This window comes from Zophobas morio, unplaced genomic scaffold (genome assembly GCF_036711695.1).
Source record: "Zophobas morio isolate AGI-343-1 ecotype UQ-CSIRO unplaced genomic scaffold, CSIRO_AGI_Zmor_V1 ptg000028l, whole genome shotgun sequence".
NCBI lineage: Eukaryota > Metazoa > Arthropoda > Insecta > Coleoptera > Tenebrionidae > Zophobas > Zophobas morio.
Genome location: NW_026972133.1, coordinates 2,720,745 through 2,744,781, shown reverse-complemented (window position 1 = coordinate 2,744,781; position 24,037 = coordinate 2,720,745). Strand labels below are relative to the sequence as shown.

Sequence of the window (24,037 nt, the reverse complement as noted above, 5' to 3'; positions counted from 1 at the left end):
CCTATTTTCCAATATTGTGATTCTCCGTATTTTCGATTTTTCGACTTCTGGATTTTTTGATTTTTTATTTTATGGACTTCAGTTTTTTGTTTTTTAAACTTCAGATTTTTCAATTATTCTCGATTTATCGATGGTTTGATTGTTCAACCTATTTCGGTTTCTCAATTTTTTGATTTTTCGACTTCTTCACTTTTCGACTATTCAATTTCTCGATCTTTTGATTTTTCGATTTCTCAATGTCTCAGTTTTTGAATTTTTCGATGTTCCGATTTTTTGGTTCGTCGTTTTCTCGATTTTTAATTTTTCGGCCTTTCGATTTTTGAATTATCCGATTTTTCAATTTTCCAATTTTTAAATTTTCGAATTTCGATTTCTCGATTTGTAGGTTTTTCAATTTTACGATATTTTAATTTTTCAATATTTAAAATTTTACGATATTTTAATTTTTCAATGTTATAAATTTTAGATTTTTCGATTTTTCAGTTCTTCAATATTTTTTAATTCTCTAAATTTTGACGTTTCTGAATTAGTCTTTTTTATTTTCCCATTTCTCGACTTCCCGAACTTTTGATTTTGTTTTCAGTTCTTCAATTTTTCGATTTTTCAGGTTTTTTGATTTTTCAATTTTTTGATTTTTTTAGCTTACGATTTTTCGACTTTGCTGTTTAGATTTTGGATTTCTCACTTTTCCAATTTTTAAATTCTCAATTTTTTGGAAATCTCTTTCAGTTCTGGGATTTTCAATATTTCGATTTTTCGACTTTTCGACTTTTGGAGTCCTGGATTTTTTGCTTTCTCGATTTTTCCTTTTGAATTGTCAATTTGTCGTTAAAGTTTAGGTTTCTCAATTTTTCGATGTTTAGATTTTTCACTTTTTAAAATTCTAGGTTTTTCGATTTTGCAATATTTCTTTTTTAAAATTTTTCGATTTCAATTTTTTAATTTCCCGATTTATGGAATTCCGATGTTTCGATATTTTGTTTGTTCAATTTCTCGATTTATCAATTTTTAAATTTTTAACTTTTCTACACGGCTTTCCACTCCTCGATTTCTCGATTCTTTGATTTTTGGATTTCTCGATGTCTAACTTTTTCAATTTCTCTATGTTTCGATTTTTGGATTTCTCGGTTTTTCGATTTTTTACTTTTGGACCTTCTAATTTTTCGATGATCCGATTTTTCCATTTTTCAATTTTTTAAATTCTGGAGTTTCGATTTCTAGATGTCGATTTTTCAGTTTTTCGATTTTTAAAATTTTGATTTTCGAATTTTAATTTTTTGATTTTTTGATGCTGGAAAAATTTGGATCCATTTTTCAATTCTGCGATATTTCAATTATTCAATGTTTTAAATTTAAGATTTTTCGATTTCCCAATTTTTTGATTTTTCAGTTCTTCAGTTTTTCGCTTTTTCGACTTTGCTTTTTTGGTTTCTCCATTTCTCAATTTTCCAATTTTTTAATTTCTCAATTTTTGTATTTTCCAACATAATGATTTTTCGACTTCTGGATTTTTCGATTTTTTATTTTTTGGATTTTGAGTTTTTCGTTTTTTAAAATTTAGACTTTTCAATTTTTCGAGTTTTCAGTTGTTCTATATTTTAATTTTTACATTTTCCGAATCTTTAAATTTGTGTTTTTTCAATTTTTTGAGATCTCGATTTATCGAGAACTGTATGTTTTGATGTTTTGATTGTTATTCAATCTCTCGATTTATCAATTTTTCCATTTTTAACTTTTCGATTTTTCGATTTTGGCTTATTTCGTTTTTCTCAATTTTTCGAATTTGCGTCTTCTCAATTTTTCGATCTTTTGATGATTTTTCGATTTCTGGATGTCTCAGCTTTTAAATTTTCCGATGTTTCGATTTTTGAATTATCCGATTTTTCAATTTTCCAATTTTTTTAATTTTCGGGTTTCGATCTTCGGTTTGTTGATTTTTCAGTTTTTCGATTATTAAATTTTAGACTTTCGAATTTTTATTTTTATGACTTTTTGATGTTTCGATTTCTCCATTTTTCAATTTTAAGATATTTTAATTTTCAATGTTTTAAATTTTCGATTTTTTGCTTTTTTGAATTTTCGATTTCCCAATTTTTCAATCTTTTAGTCTTCCAATTTTAGGATATTTCGTCCAATTTTGTGATTTTCCAGTATTTTGATTCTTCAATTTTTCTTCTATTTTTCAATTTTTCGAGATGTCAGTTTTGGGATTTTTTAGTATTTCGACTTTTCCATTTTTCGAGTTCTGGATTTTTCGATTTCTCGGCTTTTTAAGTTTTTAAACTTTAGGTTTTTAATTTTTCGACTCTTTTATACTTCAATTTCTCAAATTTTCAACTTTTCGATATTTTAACTTTTCAATTTTTAAAATTTTCGGAATATTTAAATTTTCGATTTTCCATTTTTTCCATGTTTCAATTTTTAAATGATCCGATTGTTCAATTTACAATTAAAGACTTAATTCTTAGTTAAACAAAAAAATGACGGTACGTCAGATCGTAGCGAGTTTGTGATCGCGATGTGCGAAAAATCGGATTTATATAGAAGTAGATTGAAAGAGTATATTTTGGATAGTTATGATTATTGTAATTCTATGTAAACTAATTCCTAATAAATACATTTTCTGCATCTGATTATTTTTATGTGTGTTTATTCTCTTAAACCAAGCGTGTAGTAAATGTTGCCTACCCACTCACACCGACCCAAGTGAAAGTAAACCTCATTTTAATCAGTGATGTAGTTCGTGGAATGCGGACCCGTTAGTGCACACAAATTAACACTCCAACAATTCTAGGCTAGTAACAACTGATTCATGTGTTATTATCATGATCCCCCTTATCGCCACTCAAAGGTAATTTATCTATCGCAAACTCAGTTCATTGTGGTTCATTTATTTACCACGTTTCCAATTATTTCAGTGACTTTTTAAAAACCAAACTGTGTCAAAAATGACCACACTAACCCGCGACGAGTGTGACCACATCGCCAAAAAACACCTTAACACTAATGACGTCATTGTTTCCGACTTCGCACTACAACCACTAGGGGGCGAAAACTTCGAACTCAAGATCAACATCTACGAGAAACAAGTAGCCAAAAGTGTGTCATTTTTTGTCAAAACGGGTCCAAACGTAGCGCAAACCTTGGACACGAATTTTTCCCCGAAACTCTACCTCAAAAAAGACAACCTAGCCGTCTATGAAGATCTTCGGCAAAATTTTGAAACCCGTGACCGACTACTGAACACCGAAGAGCTACAAATCGTTCTAAAAACACTGGCGGCGTTCCATGCATCAAACTTCGTCTCTGAGCTAGATCACTCGAATTTTGATCTATCGTCACCCGCGGTCACAAGTTTGTTGTCATCGGTGCTAGAAAATGAAGCCCAGGTGTCCCAAACCATCAAAAATCTGCGCCAAAAACAACTCGAGTCGAAATTCAGACGAACTCTGTGTCACGGCAACCTGACTAATCGAAACTTGATGTTCAAAAACGACAAAGGGGCTGTGACTGATTGTAGATTGTTGAACTTCACAGCTAATTTTTGCGTACCTCCAATCTACGACGTTCTTCAGTTGATTTTCTTCAATACGAGTGAAGATTTGAGGCAGTGTCACTTCCAGGCTTTGCTCGATTATTACTATGAGTGTTTGAAAGAAGAAACGACGAAGGGTGACTTGGACGTCACTGTCGACGATTTTCGATTAAGTGCCCATTATTATCTACCTGTGGTTAAATTACAAGCTGCGCTTCACCACCAAAACGCGACTAGTGTACAAGAGTTGAAAGAAATTCTAGCTTATCCGTTGCTTTCCAAAGAAGATTGCTACGTGATTGTTGAAAATAAAATCGGAACGAAGAACTACAAGTTTGTGTCTTATCAAGTGACACCGCTGAGTGATGTTAGTGGGTTTTTGGGCGAGTACCACCGAGTCGAGATCAAAATCGACCAAACTACAATTAACGCCTTCATTAAATGCACCCCCAAAAGCGGAATTCCGTTGGAAATCGCCACAGATGTTGATAGTTTCTCCAGAGAAGTTTTCATGTATACAACCCTCGTCCAACAAATGAAGAAGTACGGAATTACGACTATTAACGAGTGTACACCTCGGTGCTACTTCTACAGACCCAAAGAATTCATGGTGTTCGAAGACCTGTCCTCCACTTATCAAAATGTAGATGCGTTGAAACCTCTAGGTTTTCCCTATTTGCGTTTGCTCATCCAGAAGTTGGCAAAATTCCACGCTTGTTCGTTAGTACTGGAAGAAAAAGTGTCTGCAGAAAAGGGTCAACCGTACCGCTTGATCGACGAGTACCGTCCACATTTCACAGAACCACTTTTTTTGGACAACGATCAACACAAAGGAGCACTATCATTCATAATTGGAATGAAATCGGTTGTGACAGCTACCGAGTTGTTGAAAGAAGTTCAAACTGAACAGAATCAACGCAACTTTCGCAACTTCTGGCCAAAACTGAAGGAGTTGTTCTACACAGTTATCAGACCGTCTGACCGTTTTCGCAACGTTTTGTGTCATGGTGATCTATGGACTAGCAACATGATGGTACAACTTCAAGACGATAAACCAACCGACTGTGTCTTGATTGATTTTCAAATCGTGAGATACAGTCCACCTGCTTATGATATTCTTTCAGTGCTTCATTTAACAACGGATCGTAGTACTAGATTGAAACATGAAGACGACTTGATCCAAATTTACTACGACGAACTGGGGAGAGTTTTGAAGTCGTATGGGTACTCAGTTGACAAGGTTTACCCATACGAGGACTACATAGGGTGCATTAAATATATGAGGCCCCAAATGGTACTACAAGCCGCTATTGATTGCGTTCTTACCATGTGCACGCCTGAAGAAATTTCAGAATTTTTGAACAACGAAGAGCAATGTCGGTACGTCTATTTCGAAGATCGTACCGAGTTTATTACTGCGATGTGTGGAAAATCCACTTTGTATAGAAATAGGGTGAAAGAATGTATTTTGGATATTTATGATTATTGTAATTTTATGTACACTGATTCCTAATAAAACCAAGCGTGTAGTAAATGTTGTCTATCCACTCGCACCTAACCAATTTGGACACAATTTTTCCCCGAAACTCTACCTCAGTAAGCACAACCTAGCCGTCTACGAAGATCTACGGCCAACATTTCAAATTGTATTATCAAATGATAAAACGCTAAACAAAATTTGTGAATGAGAAGACGTAATCTTCAAATTTTACAATAATAAATGTAATTTAAATTTTATATCCTCCATTTGTGGTTTATGAATCCGTGTTGAGTTGTTAAGACTTCATGATTTTTGGAAAAAAAATTACCGATGTTCTCCAACTTATAGCCAACTTTAGATATCTCAATTTTTCAATATTTCAATTTTGGGATTTTTCAAATTTTCGATTTCTCGATTTCTCAATTTTCCGGTGTTTCAATGATACGCTTTCTCCATTTTTGTCCACTTTATTTTACGATTTTTTGATTTTTCAAATTTTGACGTTTCTAAATTTTCAGTTTTCCGATTTTTGAACTAAAGTTTTTTTTATTTTCCCATTTTTAGACTTCCCAAAGTTTCGATTTTTTTCAGTTCTTCAATTTTTCGATTTTTCAGTTATTTGATTTTTTTAAACTTACGATTTTTCGACTTTGCTTTTAAGTTTTTCGATTTCTCCGTTTTCCAACTTTTTAAATTCTGATTTTTTGTGGATATTTCTTTCAGTTTTGCGATTTTTCAATATTTCAATTTTTCGATTTTTCGACTTCTTGACTTTTCGACTCCTCGATCTCTCGATCTTTTGTTTTTCCGATTTTTCGATGTCTCAGTTCTTGAATTTTTCGATGTTCCGATTTTTCTATTTGTCGGTTTTTCGATTTTTAATTTTTCGGCTTTTCAATTTTTGAATTATCCGATTTTTTTAAATTCGAGTTTCGATTTCTTCATTTGTTGATTTTTCAGTTTTTCGATTTTTAAATTTTAGATTTCCGAATTTCTATTTTTATTATTTTTTGATTTTACGATATTTTAATTTTTCATGTTTAAAATTTTAGATTTTCTGATTTTTCATTTCTTCAGTATGTTAATTTTTTTTTTATTTTGACGTTTCTGAATTTTCAATCTCCCGATTTCTCAATTAGTCTATTTTTTGATTTTCCCGTTGCTCGACTTCCCAAAGTTTCGATTTTTTTTCAGTTCTCCAATTTTTCGATTTTTCAGGTTTTCTGATTTTTTAATTTTTCGATTTTTTTAGCTTACGATTTTTCGACTTTGCTTTTTAGATTTTCGATTTTTTACTTTTCCAATTTTTAAATTCTCATTTTTTTTATATCTCTGAGTCTTGGGATTTTTGGATTCTTGGGGTCCTGGATTTTTTGATTTCTCGATTTTTTACTTTTTGGACTTTCAATTTTTTGTTAAATTTTATATGTTTCAATTTGTCCACTGCTTTATACTTCGATTTCTCAATTTTTCAACTTTTCGATGTTTTCATTATATCTATATTTCAAATTCTAGGTTTTTCGATTTCTCGAGTTTTCTTTTCTTCTATATTTCCCGATTTATCGAATTCAGATGTTTCAATGCTTTGTTTGTTCAATTTCTCGATTTATCAATTTTTCAATTTTTAACTTTTCTACACGGCTTTCCACTCCTCGATTTCTCGATCCTTTGATTTTTCGGTTTATCGATGTCTGAGTTTTTCAATTTTTCTAAGTTTCGATTTTTGTATTTCTCAGAATTTTTCGATGTTCCGATTTTTCAATTTTTCAATTTTTTAAATTCTGGAGTTTCGATTTGTTGATTTTTCAGTTTTTCGATTTTTAAATTTTAAATTTTCGAATTTAAATTTTTTGATTTTTTGTACAATTTGGATCCATTTTCCAATTTTGCGATATTTTAATTGTTCAATGTTTTAAATTTTAGTTTTTTGGATTTCTCGATTTTTATGAATTTTCAGTTCTTCAGTATTTTTAAATTTTGACGTTGAATTCAGTTTTCCGATTTCGCAATTAATCTATTTTTGATTTTCCCATTTCTCAACTTTTCAGTTCTTCAATTTTTCGACTTTGCTTTTCTGGTTTTCCGATTTCCCAATTTTCCAATTTTTTGATTTCTTAATTTTTGGATATTTCTTTCAGTTTTGAGATTTTCCAATATTTTGATTTTTTGGACTTCTGGATTTTTCGATTTTTTATTTTTTGGATTTTCAGTTATTCGTTTTTTAAACTTTAGATTTTCCGATTTTTCGAGTTTTCAGTTTTCCTGTATTTTAATTTTTCAATTTTCCGAATTTCTCAGTTTTCGTTTTTTCAATTTTTTGAGATCTCGATTTTTTAAAGTTTGACGTTTCTGAATTTTCAGTCTTCCGATTTGTCAATTAGTTTATTTTTTGATTTTCCCATTTCTCGATTTCCCAAAGTTTCGATTTTTTTCAGTTCTGCAATTTTTCAATTTTTCAGGTTTTTTCATTTTTCAATTTTTCGATTTTTTTTAGCTTACGATTTTTCGACTTTGCTTTTTAGATTTTCGATTTCTCACTTTTCCAATTTTTAAATTCTCAATTTTTTGGATATCTCTCTCAGTTTTGAGATTTTTCAATATTTGGATTTTTCGATTTTTCGATTTTTGGACTCCTGGATTTTTTTATTTCTCGATATTTTACTTTTTGGATTTTCAATTTTTCGTTAAACTTCAGATTTCTCAAATTTTCAACTGTTGGATGTTTCCATTTTTCATATTTTAAAAGTCTAGGTTTTTCGATTTCTCGAGTTTTTAGTTCCTCTATATTTCAATTTTCAAATATTCGATTTTCCTTTTTAAAATTTGTCGATTTTTCAATTTTTTAATTGTCCGATTTATCAAATTCAGATGATTCGATATTTTGTTTGTTCAACCATCAAAAATTTTGATTTATCGTTTTTTACAGTTTTCGATTTCTCGATTTATCAAAATTTCTGTTTAGATCTTTTGATTGTTCAATTTCTCGAATTTTCGTTTTTTCAATTTTCCAATTCATCGATTTCCTTTCACTTTTAAACTTCCATTTTGAACTTCTGATTTCTTAGTTTTTTGATTTTTCGACTTCTCGACGTTTGAATATCTCGGTATTTCGATTTTTTACTTATGGGCTTTCCAATTTTTCGATGTTCCGATTTTTCAATTTCCCAATTTTTTAAATTCTGGAGTTTCGATTCCTCGATTTGTCGATTTTTCAGTTTTTCGGTTTTTAAAATTTTGATTTTCGAATTTTAATTTTTTGATTTTTTGATTCATTTTTCAATTCTGCGATATTTCAATTGTTCAATGTTTTAAATTTCAGATTTTTCAATTTTTTTAAATTTCGAGTTTCCATTTCACGATTTGTTGGTTTTTCAGTGTTTCGATCTTTAAATTTTAGATTTTCGAATTTTTATTTTTATGATTTTTTGATTTTTCCATTTTACGATATTTTTTTAAATTTTTCCATGTTTCAAATTTTTTATTTTTTGATTTTTCGGTTCTTCAATATTTTTTAATTTTTAAAATTTTGACGTTTCTGAATTTTCAGTCTTCCGATTTCTCAATTAGTATTTTTTTAAATTCCAATTTCTGAACTTCCCAAAGTTTCAATATTTCAGTTCTTCTATTCTCCAATTTTTCGATTTATCAGGTTTTTGATTTTTCAATTTTCCGATTAAGTAGGCAATTTTTCAACTTTGCTTTTTTGAATTTTGGATTTCCCAATTTTTCAATTTTTTTAATCTCCCAATTTTTGTGATTTTTCAGTTTTCCGAATCTTCAACTTTTCTTCTATTTTTCAACATGAAGGCGACTTGATTCAAATTTACTACGACGAACTGGGGAGAGTTTTGAAGTCTTATGGGTACTCAATTGACAAGGTTTACCCATATGAGGACTACATAGGGTGCATTAAATATATGAGGCCCCAAATGGTACTACAAGCCGCTATAGATTGCGTCCTTACCATGTGCACACCTGAAGAAATTGCAGAATTTTTGAACAACGAAGAGCAGTGTCGGTACGTCTATTTCGAAGATCGTACCGAATTTATTACTGCGATGTGTAGAAAATCCACTTTGTATAGAAATAGGGTGAAAGAATGTATTTTGGATATTTATGATTATTGTAATTCTGTGTACACTGACTAATAAATCATACAACATCCCAAAAGTACATACGTCAATTGTGCAATATTTATCAAAAGTAGCGTCAGAACAATGGGTGTTTGCAAAGATTTGACACTTTTATCATTTGAATAATTTTTCTAAGTATTTGTCGAGCCATAAATTACACCACCGGTATATAAATAGTGTCTATTGTATCTACTTCTCAGTCACCTTTATCTTGCAAAATGAGTAATCTCCTAACAATCGAAGACTGCGATATAATCGTCCGAAAATGTCTACAAACCGAAACGGCAAAAACCCTTGATTATAGTGTAGTGAATTTACAAAAACAAAATTTCCTAGTCGAAATCGCCACAGCAAACAAAACGTTGAACTTTTTCGCAAAATCGGGCCACCAATCCGCGACTATTAACCACATTGTGGACGAATTCAACACCACGGTACCGAATTTTGACACGAAGATCACCCCCCAGCTCTATTTTACCAAGTCGGATTTTTTCGTCTTCGAAGATTTGTCGTGGCAAGGTTTCAAAAACTATAACCCAGAAAGCTCGTTTGCTCCAGATCATGTCAAAACCGTGTTAAAAGTTTTGGCAAAATTGCACGCCGGGAGCTTCGCCTACGAAGAAATTAAAACCAAACAGACGCAAAAAGTCTACAGATTAAACCAAGATTACAAACTCAAATCATCTAGCGTTGACTTGCAAAAACCCGAGGTTACTAAACTAATATCGTCGCTTCTAGGTTCGTCAGAAGTGGTCAAAAATCTAGAGGATCGTCAATCGTCGACGATTTTCAGACGAGCGTTGTGCCACGGCAACGTCACTTTCGACAACGTCATGTTCAAAGACCCCACAGACTGCAAATTGATCGATTTCGAGTCCATAGCATACGCGCCCCCAGCCGTCGACGTTCTACAGACGATTTTCTTCAACTGTGGTGAAGATCAGCGCCAACACTATTATCACTCGTTTTTAGCTTACTATTACGACTGCCTAAATGTAGAATTGAACAACTATGGTGTCAAGATTGACGATATTGTCACCATAGAAGAGTGGCAAGCGCAAATCCACCAGTTCCTACCGCTAATAAAGCTGCAGTGTCTCCAAATCAACCAACTAGTATCACCCGACGAACTAAAAGAAGACCTAACGTCTTCTTTATTGTCAAGACAAGACTGTTACGCCATAATTGCCAAGAAACTAAAAACCACGATCTACCATCTATTATCGTTCAAGGTAACACACATAGATTCGATCAGTGCTTTTCTAGGTGACTACTATCGTCTACAAATCAAACTTCGTCACCAAGCTGATATCAACTGCTTCGTCAAACGTGTACCAAAGTCAACCGCAGCCAAGAACGTCGTCTCCGATAGCAACAGTTTCGTCAAGGAAGCTTTCGTCTACAACACCTTGATCCCCAAATTCGAACAACTCGGGATCAACATGATCACCGATTGTCTACCACCGTGCTATTTTCATAGACCCAACGACATTCTAGTTTTCGAAGACATGAACGCCCTCGACTACCAAGTCACGTCAGCTTTAGACCCCCACGACTTCGACACTCTTTGCTTGATCGTCAAGAAGGTGGCAAAATTCCACGCCAGTGCTTTCGTCTACGAAGAAAAAATGTCGGAGGAGTTGGGTCACCGGTACCGACTGAGTGACGAATTTGGGGAAAATAAATAGCCAAAAGTGTGTCATTTTTTGTCAAAACTGGGCCAAACGTAGCGCAAACCTTGGACACAATTTTTTCCCCGAAAGTATAGGTACCTCAGAAAGCACAACCTCAATTTTTCAATGATATGCATTTTATTTTACGATTTTTTTATTTTTCAAATTTTGACATTTGTAAATATTCAGTTTTCCGATTTTTGAACTAATCTTTTTTATTTTCCCATTACTCGACTACCGCAAAGTTTAGATTTTTTCAGTTTTTCAATTTTTCTATTTTTCAGGTTTTTGGATTTTTCAATTTTTCAATTTTTTTTAGCTTACGATTTTTTGACTTTGCTTTTTAGATTTTCGATTTATCACTTTTCCAATTTTTAAATTTTCAAATTTTTGGATATCTCTTTCAGTTTTGGGATTTTTCAATATTTCGATTTTTCGACTTTTTGATTTTTGGACTCCTGGATTTTTTACTTTTTGGATTTTCAATTTTTTGCTAAACTTTAGATTTTTCAATTTTTCCACTGTTTTATGCTTCGATTTCTCAATTTTTCAACTTCTCGATGTTTTCATTTTTCACTTTTTAAAATTTTGAATTTTTCGATTTCTCAAGTTTCCAGTTGTTCTATATTTCAATTTTTCAATTTTCCGAATTTTGGAATTATCGATTTTTCTAATTTTTCTTTTTGAAAATTTTTCGATTTTTCAATTTTTTGATTTCTCGAACTTTTCTTCACGACTTTCCACTCCTCGATTTCTCGATCCTCTGATTTTTCGATTTCTCGATGTCTCAGTTTTCGAATTTTTCGATTTTTCGATTTTTGGATTTCTCGGTGTTTCGACTTTCTACTTTTGGGTTTTTCAATTCTTGGATTTTACAGTTTTTCGATGTTCCGATTTTTCAATTTTTCAATTTTTTAAATTCTGGAGATTCGATTTCTCGATTTTTCAGTTTTTCGAGTTTTAAATTTTACATTTTCGAATTTTAATTTTTTGATTTTTCGATGCTTGGAAAAATTCGGATCCATTTTTCAATTTTGCGATATTTTAATTGTTCAATCTTTTAAATTTTAGATTTTTCGATTTCTCAATTAATCTATTTTTGATTTTTCCAATTGTCAACTTTTCAATGTTTCGATTTCTCAGTTCTTCAATTGTTCCATTTTTCGATTTCACTTTTATGGTTTTTCGATTTTTCACTTTTCGAATTTTTTAAATTCTAAATTTTTAGATATTTCTTTCAGTTTTTATATCTTTCACTATTGTGATTCTCCGACTTTTCGATTTTTCAACTTCTGGATTTTTCGATTTTTTATTTTTTGGACTTTCAGTATTTTGTTTTTTAAACTCCAGATTTTTCATTTCTTCGGGTTTTCAGTTCTTCTATATTTTAATTTTTGAAATTTTCCGAATTTTTAAATTTTCGTTTTTTCAATTTTTTGAGATCTCGATGTTTTGATTGTTCAGTCTCTCGATTTATCAATTTTTCCATTTTAGATCGATTTTGGCCTATTTCGGTTTCTCAATTTTTCGATTTTTCAACTTCTTCACTTTTAGACTCCCCAATCTCTCGATCTTTTGATTTTTCGATTTCTCGATGTCTTAGTTTTTTAATTTTTCGATTTTTTTTGATTCGTCGTTTTTTCGATTTTTAATTTATCGGCCTTTCGATTTTTGAATTACCCGATTTTTCAGTTTTCCAATTTTTTAAATTTTCGAGTTTCGATTTCTTGATTTGTTGATTTTTCAATTTTTCAATGGTATAAGTTGTAGATTTTTTAGTTCTTCAATTATTCGATTTTTCAATTTTTCGATTTTTTTAGCTTACCATTTTTCGACTTTGCTTTTTAGATTTTCGATTTCTCACTTTTCCAATTTTTAAATTCTCAATTTTTTGGAAATCTCTTTCAGTTTTGGAATTTTTCAATATTTCGATTTTTCGACTTTTCGATTTTTGGACTCCTGGATTTTTTGATTTCTCGGTATTTTACTTTTTGGATTTTCAATGTTTCGTTAAACTTTAGATTTTTCAATTTTTTCACTGTTTTATATTTCGATTTCTCAATCTTTCAACTTCTCGATGTTATCATTTTTCACTTTTTAAAATTCTGAGTTTTTCGATTTCTCAAGTTTTCAGTTGTTCTATATTACAATTTTTCAATTTTCCGAATTGTGAAATTATCGATTTTTCAATTTTTTGATTTCTCCACTTATCGAACTTTTCTTCACTGCTTTCCACTCCTCGATTTCTCGATCCTCTGATTTTTCGATTTCTCGATGTCTCAGTTTTCGAATTTTTCGATGTTTCGATTTTTGGATTTCTCGGTTTTTCGATTTTTTACTTTTGAGCTTTTCAGTTTTTCGACTTTCCAATTTTTCGATATTCTGGTTTTTCAATTTTTCAATTTTTTAAATTCTGGAGATTCGATTTCTCGATTTGTCGATTTTTCAGTTTTTCGATTTTTAAATTTTACATTTTCGAATTTCAGTTTTTTGATTTTTCGATGCGTGGAAAAATTTGGATCCATTTTTCAATTTTCCGATATTTTAATTGTTCGATGTTTTAAATTTTAGATTTGTCGACTTCTCGATGTTTCGATTCTTCGATTTTGGCCTATTTCGGTTTCTCAATTTTTCAACTTTTCGATGTTCTCATTTTTCACTTTTTAAAATTCTAGGTTTTTCGATTTGTCCAGTTTTCAGTTGTTCTATATTTCAATTTTTCAATTTTCCGAATTTTTAAATTTTCGATTATTTCAATTTTTCTTTTTTAAAAGTTTTTAATTTTTCAATTTTTTGATTTTTCGACTTATCGAATTCAGATATTTTGATGTTTTGTTTGTCCAATTTCCCGATTTATCAATTTTTCAATTTTTAACTTTTCTTCACGGCTTTCGACTCCTCGATTTCTCAATCCTCTGATTTTTCGATTTCTGGATGTCTCTGTTTTTGAATTTTTCGATGTTCCGATTTTTCTAGTTTTCAATTTTTTAAATTCTGGAGTTTCGATTTTTCGATTTGTCGATTTTTCAGTTTTTCGATTTTTAAATTTTAGATTCTCGAATTTTAATTTTTTGATTTCTCGATTTTTTTATTTTCCAGTTCTTCAGTACTTCTATTTTTCAATTTTTCAAATTCTGACGTTGCTAAATATTTAGTGTTCCGATTTCTCAATTAATCTATTTGTAATTTTCCCATTTCCCGACTTTTCAGTTCTTCAATATTTCGATTTTTCGACTTTCTTTTTTGGTTTTTCGAATTCTCAATTTTTTCAAATTTTTATTTTCTCAATTTTTGGATATTTCTCTCAGTTCTGGGATTTTCCAATATTTTGATTCTTTCGACTTCTGGATTTTGCGATTTTGAATTTTTCGTTTTTTAAAATTTAGATTCTTCGAGTTTTCAGTTCTTCTAATTTTTTTAATTTTTCAATTTTCCGAATTTTTAAATTTTAATTTTTTCAATTTATTAAGATCTCGATTTATCGAAAATCGCATGCTTCGATGTTTTGATTGCTCAATCTCTCGATTTATCAATTTTTCCATCTTTAACTTTTCGATTTCGCGATTTTGGCCTATTTCGGTTTTCCAATTATTCGGCTTTTCGACTCTCGATCTTTTGATTTTTCGATATCTCGATGTCTCAGTTTTTGAATTTCTCGATGTTCCCATTTTTTGATTCGTCGATTTTGCAATTTTTAATTTTTCGGATTATCGATTTTTGAAATTTCCAATTTTTTAAATTGTCGAGTTTCGATTTCTCGATTTTTCGATTTTTCAGTTCTTTAATATTTTTTAATTTTTTAAATTTTGACGTTTCTGAATTTCCAGTCCTCCCAATTATCAATTAGTCTATTTTTTGATTTTCCCATTTCTCGACTTCCCCAAGTTTCGATTTTTTCATTTCTTCAATTTTTCGATTTTTCAGGTTTTTTGATTTTTTTAGCTTACAACTTTTCGACTTTGCTTTTTAGTTTTCCGATTTCTCAGTTTTCCAATTTTTTTAATTCTCACATTTTTGGATATTTCTTTCAGTTTTGGGGTTTTTCAACATAATTTTTGAAATCTCAATTTATGGAGAATCGGATGTTTCGATGTTTTGATTGCTTAATCTCTCAATTTATCAATTTTTCCATTTTTAACTTTTGGATTTTGGTCTATTTCGATTTCTCAATTTTTCGATTTTTCGACTTCTCGACTTTTCGACTCCTCGATTTCTCGATTTCTCGGTGTCTCAGTTTTTGAATTTTTCCATATTTCGATTTCTGAATTATCCGATTTTTCAATTTTCCAATTTCTTTAAATTTTCGAGTTTTGATTTCCCGATTTGTTGAATTTTATATTTTCGAATTTTTATTTTTATGATTTCCCTATTTTTCAGTGTTTTAAATTCTAGATTTTTAGATTTTTCGGTTTTTTAGTTCAACATTTTTAAATTTTGGCGTTTCTGAAGTCAGACTAATTCAATAATCATCCGATTTCTCAATTAGTCTATTTTTTGATTTTCCCATTTCTGGACTTTCCAAAATTTCAATTTTTCTGTTCAGTTCTTCATTTTTTCGATTAAATTTACAATTTTTCAACTTTGCTTTTGACTTTTCGATTTTTCATTTTTTTTAATTTCCTAATTTTTGGATATCTCGTCCAATTTTGTAAGTTTTTAGCTTTCCGATTCTTCAATGTTTCTTCTATTTTTCAAGTTTTGAGATTTTTTAGTATTTCGACTTTTGGATTTTTCGATTTCTCGACTTTTTACTTTTTGGTTTTACAATTTTTCGTTTTATAAACTTTCTGTTTTTCAACTTTTCAATTTTCGATTTTCCAATTATCCGATTGTTCAATTCACAATTAAAGAATTAATTCTTAGTTAAACGAAAAAATAGTTGAACGTCAAAATCGAGTGAAACATGTGAGGTGTGATATTATGTTTGTAAATAAAAGCATCTAATATAACTATTTCCCGCAGAAATTCTAAACGCTTAAAGTCGACTTTGGCTTGAGCGCGCTCCGGTCTGTGGATCAAACAAGTTCTCAGGCGACGATATAATGCCAAATTTCTCTGCTTTAGATATAGTTATGATCTACTTTCTGTGCTTCATTTAATGACGGATCGTGGTACTAAGACCAACTGGGGAGAGTTTTGGAGTCGCATGGGTACTCCGTTGACAAGATTGAAGGAGTGTATTTTGGATAGTTATTTTTGTGTGTTTATTCTCTTCAAACCAAGCGTGTAGTAAATGTTGCCTACCCACTCGCACCTAACCAAGTGAAAGTAAACCTCATTTTAATCAGTGATGTGGTTCGTGGAATGCGGACCCGCTAATGCACACAAATTAACACTCCAACAATTCTAGGCTAGTAACAACTGATTCATGTGTTATTATCATGATCCCCGTTATCGCCACTCAAAGGTAATTTATCTATCGCAAACTCAGTTCATTGTGGTTCATTTATTTACCAAGTTTCCAATTATTTCAGTGACTTTTTAAAAACCAAACTGTGTCAAAAATGACCACACTAACCCGCGACGAGTGTGACCTCATAGTCAAAAAACACCTTGACACTGACGACGTTATTGTCTCCGACTTCGAACTACAACCACTAGGGGGCGAAAACTTCGAACTCAAGATCAACATCTACGAGAAACAAGTAGCCAAAAGTGTGACATTCTTTGTCAAAACGGGTCCAAACGTAGCGCAAACCTTGGACACAAATTTTTCCCCGAAACTCTACCTCAAAAAAGACGACCTAGCCGTCTATGAACATCTAGGGCAAAATTTTGAAAACCGTGGACGCCTACTGAACACCGAAGAGCTACAAATCGTTCTAAAAACATTGGCGGCGTTCCATGCATCAAACTTCGTCTCTGAGCTAGATCACTCGAATTTTGATCTATCGTCACCCGCGGTCACAAGTTTGTTGTCGTCGCTGCTAGAAAATGAAGCCCAGGTGTCCAAAACCATCAAAAATCTGCGCCAAAAACAACTCGAGTCGAAATTCAAACGAACTCTGTGTCACGGCAACCTGACTAATCGAAACTTGATGTTCAAAAACAACAAAGGGGCTGTGACTGATTGTAGATTGTTGAACTTCACAGCTAATTTCTGCGTACCTCCAATCTACGACGTTCTTCAGTTGATTTTCTTCAATACGAGCGAAGATTTGAGGCAGAGTCACTTCCAGGCTTTGCTCGATTATTACTATGAGTGTTTGAAAGAAGAAACGACGAAGGGTGGCTTGGACGTCACTGTCGACGATTTTCGATTAAGTGCCCATTATTATCTACCTGTGGTTAAATTACAAGCTGCGCTTCACCACCAAAACGCGACTAGTGTACAAGAATTGAAAGAAAGTCTAGCTTATCCGTTGCTTTCCAAAGAAGATTGTTATGTGATTGTCAAAAATAAAATCAGAACTACCAACTACCAGTTTCTGTGTTATAAAGTGACACCGCTGAGTGATGTTAGTGGATTTTTGGGTCAATACCACAAACTACAGATCAAAATTCGTCTTCAGTTGGACGAAACGACTGTCAATTGCTTCATTAAATCAGTCCCAAGACTCGGTATTTCTATGGACATTGCCAACGATCTTAACAGTTTTTCAAGAGAATTCTTCGTCTATGAAACAATAGTCGCACAAATGCTAAACCACGAAATCAACATCATCAACGACTGTATACCACCATGCTACTTTTACAGACCCAAAGAGTTCATGCTCTTTGAAGACATGGCTCTTCTCGGCTACCAAAATTTAGACGCTATGGAACCTCTAAATTTCAACATGCTCACTTTGTTGGTCAAAACGTTGGCCAAATTTCACGCTTGTTCTCTCCTTCTTGAAGAAAAAATCTCTCAAAATGAAGGAAAACCCTACTCTTTGTACAACTCCTACAAAGAATATTTCACCGAACCCCTGTTCTTCGAGGACGAGAAACACAGAGGTGCCAGACAGTCAGCAACTGGACTCAAAGCAGTCCTAGCCGCCGTCAAACTCTTACCAGACATCCAAACCCCAACAAACCAACGCAACTTTGACTCACTTTGGCCAAATTCAGAGAGTTGTACTACACAGTGGCCAGACCCTCGGACCGTTTTCGGAACGTGTTGTGTCATGGAGATCTGTGGACCAGCAACATGATGGTCAAATACGAAGACGGCGAAGCTGCCAAATGTGTCTTGTTTGATTTCCAAATTGTTAGATATTGTCCTCCTGTTTATGATCTGCTTTCGGTGCTTTATTTAACCACACATCGTTCCACAAGACTGAAGTATGAAGATGAACTCGTTCGAACTTACTACGATGAATTGGGGCGGATTCTGAAGTCGTATGGGGTCGATGTTGGGGATTTTTATTCGTATGGGGATTTTCTGGAGTGTCTTAATTATATCAGGCCTCATATGTTGATGCATGCGGCGTACGAATGTACGCAGACCATGTGCACTCCCGAAGAAATTTCGGCCTTTGTGAGCGATGAAGAAGCATTAAACCAAATGTTTTTTGGAGATCGCACCGAGTTTATGACGGTCATGTGTGAAAAATCTGAGTTGTATAGAAACAGACTGAAGGAATGTATCTTGGATATTTATGATTACTGTAATTCTATGTGTGGTAAATAAATCTGACTTATTTTGTTTGTATCATTTATTTAATATTATTAAAAGTTATAAAAGTTGTTTGTGATTGTTGTATAACACTCCCTCAGCTTTTTGACTTGAATTTTTCAATTTTTCTGTTTTTTGTTTCGTCAGTTTTTGCAAAATGAGAAAATTTACATTTCAAATTGTATTATCACATGGTAAAACGCTCATAAAAATGAAATGACGTAATCTCCAAATTTTACAATAGTAGATATTCGAATTGTCGAATAAATGTTATTTAAATGTTCAGAAGTAGCATAGTCCTGAACTTCTGATTTAAAAATACGCTATTGAGGTTTTTCGGCTTTTCTCTATTTTTCAACTTTAGTTGTCTGAATTTTTTAATATTTCAAATTTTCAATTCTGGGTTTTTTCAATTTTTCCATTCTTGAAATTTTCGATTTCTCGATTTTTTATTTTTCGATTTTCAATTTTCCGGTGTTTTATTTTTTTTAATTTCCCATATCTCAAAGTTTCATTTTTTTTAATTCTTCAATTTTTCGATTTTTCAGGTTTTTTGATTTTTCAATTTTTCGATTTTTTTAAGCTCACGATTTTTCGATTTTGCTTTTTAGTTTTTCGATTTCTCACTTCTCCAACTTATTAAAATACCTCAATTTTTTTTACTTTTTGGATTTTGAATCTTTTGTTAAATTTTGGATTTTTCAATTTTTCGACTGTTTTATACTTCGATTTCTCAATTTTTAACTTTTCATTTTTCACTTTTTAAAATTCTAGGTTTCTCGATTTCTCGAGGTTTCAGTTCTATTATATTTCAATTTTTCAATTTTCCGAAATTTTAAATTTTCGATTCTTCCAATTTTTCTTTTTTACAATTTTCCGATTTTTAAATTTTTTGATTTCTCGACTTATCGAATTCAAATGTTTCGATGTTTTGGTTGTTCAATTTCTCGATTTATCAATTTTTCAATTTTTAACTTTTCTTCACGGCTTTTTACTCCTCGATTTCTCGATCCTCTGATTTTTCTCTCAGTTTTTTAATTTCTCTATGTTTCAATTTTTGGATTTTCTACTTTTGGGTTTTTCAATTTTTCCATGTTCCGATTTTTCAATCTTTTAAATTCAGGAGTTTTGATTTCTCGATTTGTCGATTTTTCAGTTTTTTGGTTTTTAATTTTAGATTTTTGAATTTTAATTTTTCGATTTTTTGATGCTTTTAAAAATTTGGATCCATTTTTCAATTTTGCGATATTTTAATTATTCAAAGTTTTAAATTTCAGATTTTTTTATTTTTCTGTTCTTCAGTATTTCCATTTTTCAATACATATTTCAAACTTTGACGTTGCTAAATATTCAGTTTTCCGATTTCTCAATTAATCTATTTTTGATTTTCCCAATTGTGGACTTTTCAATCTTTCGATTTTTCAGTTCTTCAATTCTTCGATTTTTCGATTTCTCAATTTTCCAATTTTTTAATTTGTCAATTTTTCGATTTTTCAGGTTTTTTTGATTTTTCAATATTTCGTTTTTTTAAGCTTACTATTTTTCGACTTTGCTTTTTAGTTTTTCGATTTCCCACTTTTCCAACTTATTAAATTCCCAATTTTTTTACTTTTTGGATTTTGAATTTTTGTTAAACTTTAGATTTTTCAATTTTTCGACTGTTTTATACTTCGATTTCTTAATTTTTAACTTTTCATTTTTCACTTTTTAAAATTTTTGGTTTTTCGATTTCTCGAGGTTCCAGTTCTATTATATTTCAATTTATCAATTTTCCGAAATTCTAAATTTTCGATTTTTCCAATTTTTAGATTTTTCAATTTTTTAAATTCTGGAGTTTTGATTTCTCGATTTGTCGATTTTTCAGTTTTTCGGTTTTTAAATTTTAGATTTTCGAATTTTAATTTTTTGATTTTTTGATGCTTTTAAAAATTTGGATCCATTTTTCAATTTTGCGATATTTTAATTATTCAAAGTTTTAAATTTCAGATTTTTTTATTTTTCTGTTCTTCAGTATTTCTATTTTTCAATACATATTCCAAACTTTGACGTTGCTAAATATTCAGTTTTCCGATTTCTCAATTAATCTGTTTTTGATTTTCCCAATTGTCGACTTTTCAATGTTTCGATTTTTCAGCTCTTCAATTTTTCGATTTCGCCATTTTGGTTTTTCGATTTCTCAATTTTCCAATTTTTTAATTTCTCAATTTTTAGATGTTTCTTTCAGTTTTGGTATTTTCCTATTTTCCAATATTGTGATTCTCCGTATTTTCGATTTTTCGACTTCTGGATTTTTCGATTTTTTATTTTATGGACTTCAGTTTTTTGTTTTTTAAACTTCAGATTTTTCAATTATTCTCGATTTATCGATGGTTTGATTGTTCAGTCTCGCGATTTAACAATTTTTCCATTTTGGCCTATTTCGGTTTCTCAATTTTTTGATTTTTCGACTTCTTCACTTTTCAACTATTCAATTTCTCAATCTTTTGATTTTTCGATTTCTCGATGTCTCAGTTTTTGAATTTTTCGATGTTCCGATTTTTTGGTTCCTCGTTTTCTCGATTTTTAATTTTTCGGTCTTTCGATTTTTGAATTATCCGATTTTTCAATTTTCCAATTTTTTAAATTTTCGAATTTCGATTTCTCGATTTGTAGGTTTTTCAGTTTTACGATTTTTTAATTTTTCAATATTTAAAATTTTACGGTATTTTAATTTTTCAATGTTATAAATTTTAGATTTTTCGATTTTTCAGTTCTTCAATATTTTTTAATTTTCTAAATTTTGACGTTTCTGAATTAGTCTTTTTTTTTATTTTCCCGTTTCTCGACTTCCCAAACTTTTGATTTTGTTTTCAGTTCTTCAATTTTTCGATTTTTCAGGTTTTTTGATTTTTCAATTTTTTGATTTTTTTAGCTTACGATTTTTCGACTTTGCTGTTTAGATTTTGGATTTCTCACTTTTCCAATTTTTAAATTCTCAATTTTTTGAAAATCTCTTTCAGTTTTGGGATTTTTCAATATTTCGATTTTTCGACTTTTCGACTTTTCGGTTTTTGGACTCCTGGATTTTTTGATTTCTCGATATTTTACTTTTTGCATTTTCAATTTTTCGTTAAACTTTAGATTTTTCAATTTTTCCCCTGTTTTATACTTTGATTTCTCAATTTTTCAACTTTTCGATGTTTTCATTTTTCCCTTTTTAAAAGTCTAGGTTTTTCGATTTCTCGAGTTTTCAGTTCCTCTATATTTCAATTTTTAAATATTAGATTTTCCAATATTTCATTTTAAAATTTGTCGATTTTTCAATTTTTTAATTGTCCGATTTATCGAATTCGATATTTTGTTTGTTCAATTTTTCAATTTATCAAGTTTTAACTTTTCATCACGGCTTTCCACTCCTCGATTTTTCGATCCTCCGATTTTTCGATTTCTCGATGTCCCAGTTTTTGAGATTTTTCGGTTTTTCAATTTTTAGATCTTCAAAAATTTTGATTTATCGCTTTTTACAGTTTTCGATTTCTCGATTTATCAGAATATCAGAGATATTTTTGTTTCAGATTGTCCGATTTTTTTTAGCTTACGATTTCTCGACTTTGCTTTTTAGATTTTCGATTCCTCATTTTTCCAATTTTTAAATTCTCAATTTTTTGGATATCTCTTTCAGTTCTGGGATTTTCAATATTTCGATTTTTCGACTTTTCGACTTTTGGAGTCCTGGATTTTTTGCTTTCTCGATTTTTCCTTTTGAATTGTCAATTTGTCGTTAAAGTTTAGGTTTCTCAATTTTTCGATGTTTACATTTTTCACTTTTTAAAATTCTAGGTTTTTCGATTTTGCAATATTTCTTTTTTAAAATTTTTCAATTTCAATTTTTTAATTTCCCGATTTATGGAATTCCGATGTTTCGATATTTTGTTTGTTCAATTTCTCGATTTATCAATTTTTAAATTTTTAACTTTTCTACACGGCTTTCCACTCCTCGATTTCTCGATTCTTTGATTTTTGGATTTCTCGATGTCTAACTTTTTCAATTTCTCTATGTTTCGATTTTTGGATTTCTCGGTTTTTCGATTTTTTACTTTTGGACCTTCTAATTTTTCGATGATCCGATTTTTCCATTTTTCAATTTTTTAAATTCTGGAGTTTCGATTTCTAGATGTCGATTTTTCAGTTTTTCGATTTTTAAAATTTTGATTTTCGAATTTTAATTTTTTGATTTTTTGATGCTGGAAAAATTTGGATCCATTTTTCAATTCTGCGATATTTCAATTATTCAATGTTTTAAATTTAAGATTTTTCGATTTCCCAATTTTTTGATTTTTCAGTTCTTCAGTTTTTCGCTTTTTCGACTTTGCTTTTTTGGTTTCTCCATTTCTCAATTTTCCAATTTTTTAATTTCTCAATTTTTGTATTTTCCAACATAATGATTTTTCGACTTCTGGATTTTTCGATTTTTTATTTTTTGGATTTTGAGTTTTTCGTTTTTTAAAATTTAGACTTTTCAATTTTTCGAGTTTTCAGTTGTTCTATATTTTAATTTTTACATTTTCCGAATCTTTAAATTTGTGTTTTTTCAATTTTTTGAGATCTCGATTTATCGAGAACTGTATGTTTTGATGTTTTGATTGTTATTCAATCTCTCGATTTATCAATTTTTCCATTTTTAACTTTTCGATTTTTCGATTTTGGCTTATTTCGTTTTTCTCAATTTTTCGAATTTGCGTCTTCTCAATTTTTCGATCTTTTGATGATTTTTCGATTTCTGGATGTCTCAGCTTTTAAATTTTCCGATGTTTCGATTTTTGAATTATCCGATTTTTCAATTTTCCAATTTTTTTAATTTTCGGGTTTCGATCTTCGGTTTGTTGATTTTTCAGTTTTTCGATTATTAAATTTTAGACTTTCGAATTTTTATTTTTATGACTTTTTGATGTTTCGATTTCTCCATTTTTCAATTTTAAGATATTTTAATTTTCAATGTTTTAAATTTTCGATTTTTTGCTTTTTTGAATTTTCGATTTCCCAATTTTTCAATCTTTTAGTCTTCCAATTTTAGGATATTTCGTCCAATTTTGTGATTTTCCAGTATTTTGATTCTTCAATTTTTCTTCTATTTTTCAATTTTTCGAGATGTCAGTTTTGGGATTTTTTAGTATTTCGACTTTTCCATTTTTCGAGTTCTGGATTTTTCGATTTCTCGGCTTTTTAAGTTTTTAAACTTTAGGTTTTTAATTTTTCGACTCTTTTATACTTCAATTTCTCAAATTTTCAACTTTTCGATATTTTAACTTTTCAATTTTTAAAATTTTCGGAATATTTAAATTTTCGATTTTCCATTTTTTCCATGTTTCAATTTTTAAATGATCCGATTGTTCAATTTACAATTAAAGACTTAATTCTTAGTTAAACAAAAAAATGACGGTACGTCAGATCGTAGCGAGTTTGTGATCGCGATGTGCGAAAAATCGGATTTATATAGAAGTAGATTGAAAGAGTATATTTTGGATAGTTATGATTATTGTAATTCTATGTAAACTAATTCCTAATAAATACATTTTCTGCATCTGATTATTTTTATGTGTGTTTATTCTCTTAAACCAAGCGTGTAGTAAATGTTGC

The 24,037-nt window shown here is 30.5% G+C and overlaps 4 protein-coding genes across 9 annotated transcripts in view; 3 read left to right on the top strand and 1 right to left on the bottom strand.

Moving 5' to 3' along the window:
- The window catches only part of LOC135137142 (adenylate cyclase type 8-like), a 158,952-nt gene that overhangs the window by 82,684 nt on the left and 52,231 nt on the right, over window positions 1-24,037 (bottom strand). The gene's annotated exons all lie outside the window — the stretch shown is intronic.
- LOC135136926 (uncharacterized) lies at window positions 2,719-5,069 on the top strand. The gene is made up of 2 exons (XM_064066410.1): window positions 2,719-2,851; window positions 2,919-5,069. The coding sequence occupies exon 2, from the start codon at window positions 2,949-2,951 to the stop codon at window positions 5,046-5,048; it is 2,100 nt and encodes a 699-aa protein (XP_063922480.1). The 5' UTR covers window positions 2,719-2,851; window positions 2,919-2,948; the 3' UTR covers window positions 5,049-5,069.
- LOC135136952 (uncharacterized) lies at window positions 9,355-11,642 on the top strand. Its single transcript, XM_064066449.1, has one exon. It carries the CDS (start codon window positions 9,367-9,369, stop codon window positions 10,834-10,836), a length of 1,470 nt encoding a protein of 489 aa, XP_063922519.1. The 5' UTR covers window positions 9,355-9,366; the 3' UTR covers window positions 10,837-11,642.
- LOC135136949 (uncharacterized) lies at window positions 14,398-18,460 on the top strand. 2 transcript variants are annotated; one of them, XM_064066447.1, is made up of 3 exons: window positions 14,398-15,726; window positions 15,784-16,228; window positions 16,296-18,460. In XM_064066447.1, exon 3 carries the CDS (start codon window positions 16,326-16,328, stop codon window positions 17,955-17,957), a length of 1,632 nt encoding a protein of 543 aa, XP_063922517.1. In that variant the 5' UTR covers window positions 14,398-15,726; window positions 15,784-16,228; window positions 16,296-16,325; the 3' UTR covers window positions 17,958-18,460. The 2 variants fall into 2 exon arrangements, with proteins under 2 accessions (XP_063922517.1, XP_063922515.1); XM_064066445.1 differs by having other exon boundaries at window positions 14,398-15,731.

Excerpts from the sequence above, each read along its gene's own strand:
- LOC135136926 (XM_064066410.1), top strand. The coding sequence starts at position 2,949 with ATGACCACACTAACCCGCGACGAGTGTGACCACATCGCCAAAAAACAC.
- LOC135136952 (XM_064066449.1), top strand. The coding sequence starts at position 9,367 with ATGAGTAATCTCCTAACAATCGAAGACTGCGATATAATCGTCCGAAAA.
- LOC135136949 (XM_064066447.1), top strand. The coding sequence starts at position 16,326 with ATGACCACACTAACCCGCGACGAGTGTGACCTCATAGTCAAAAAACAC.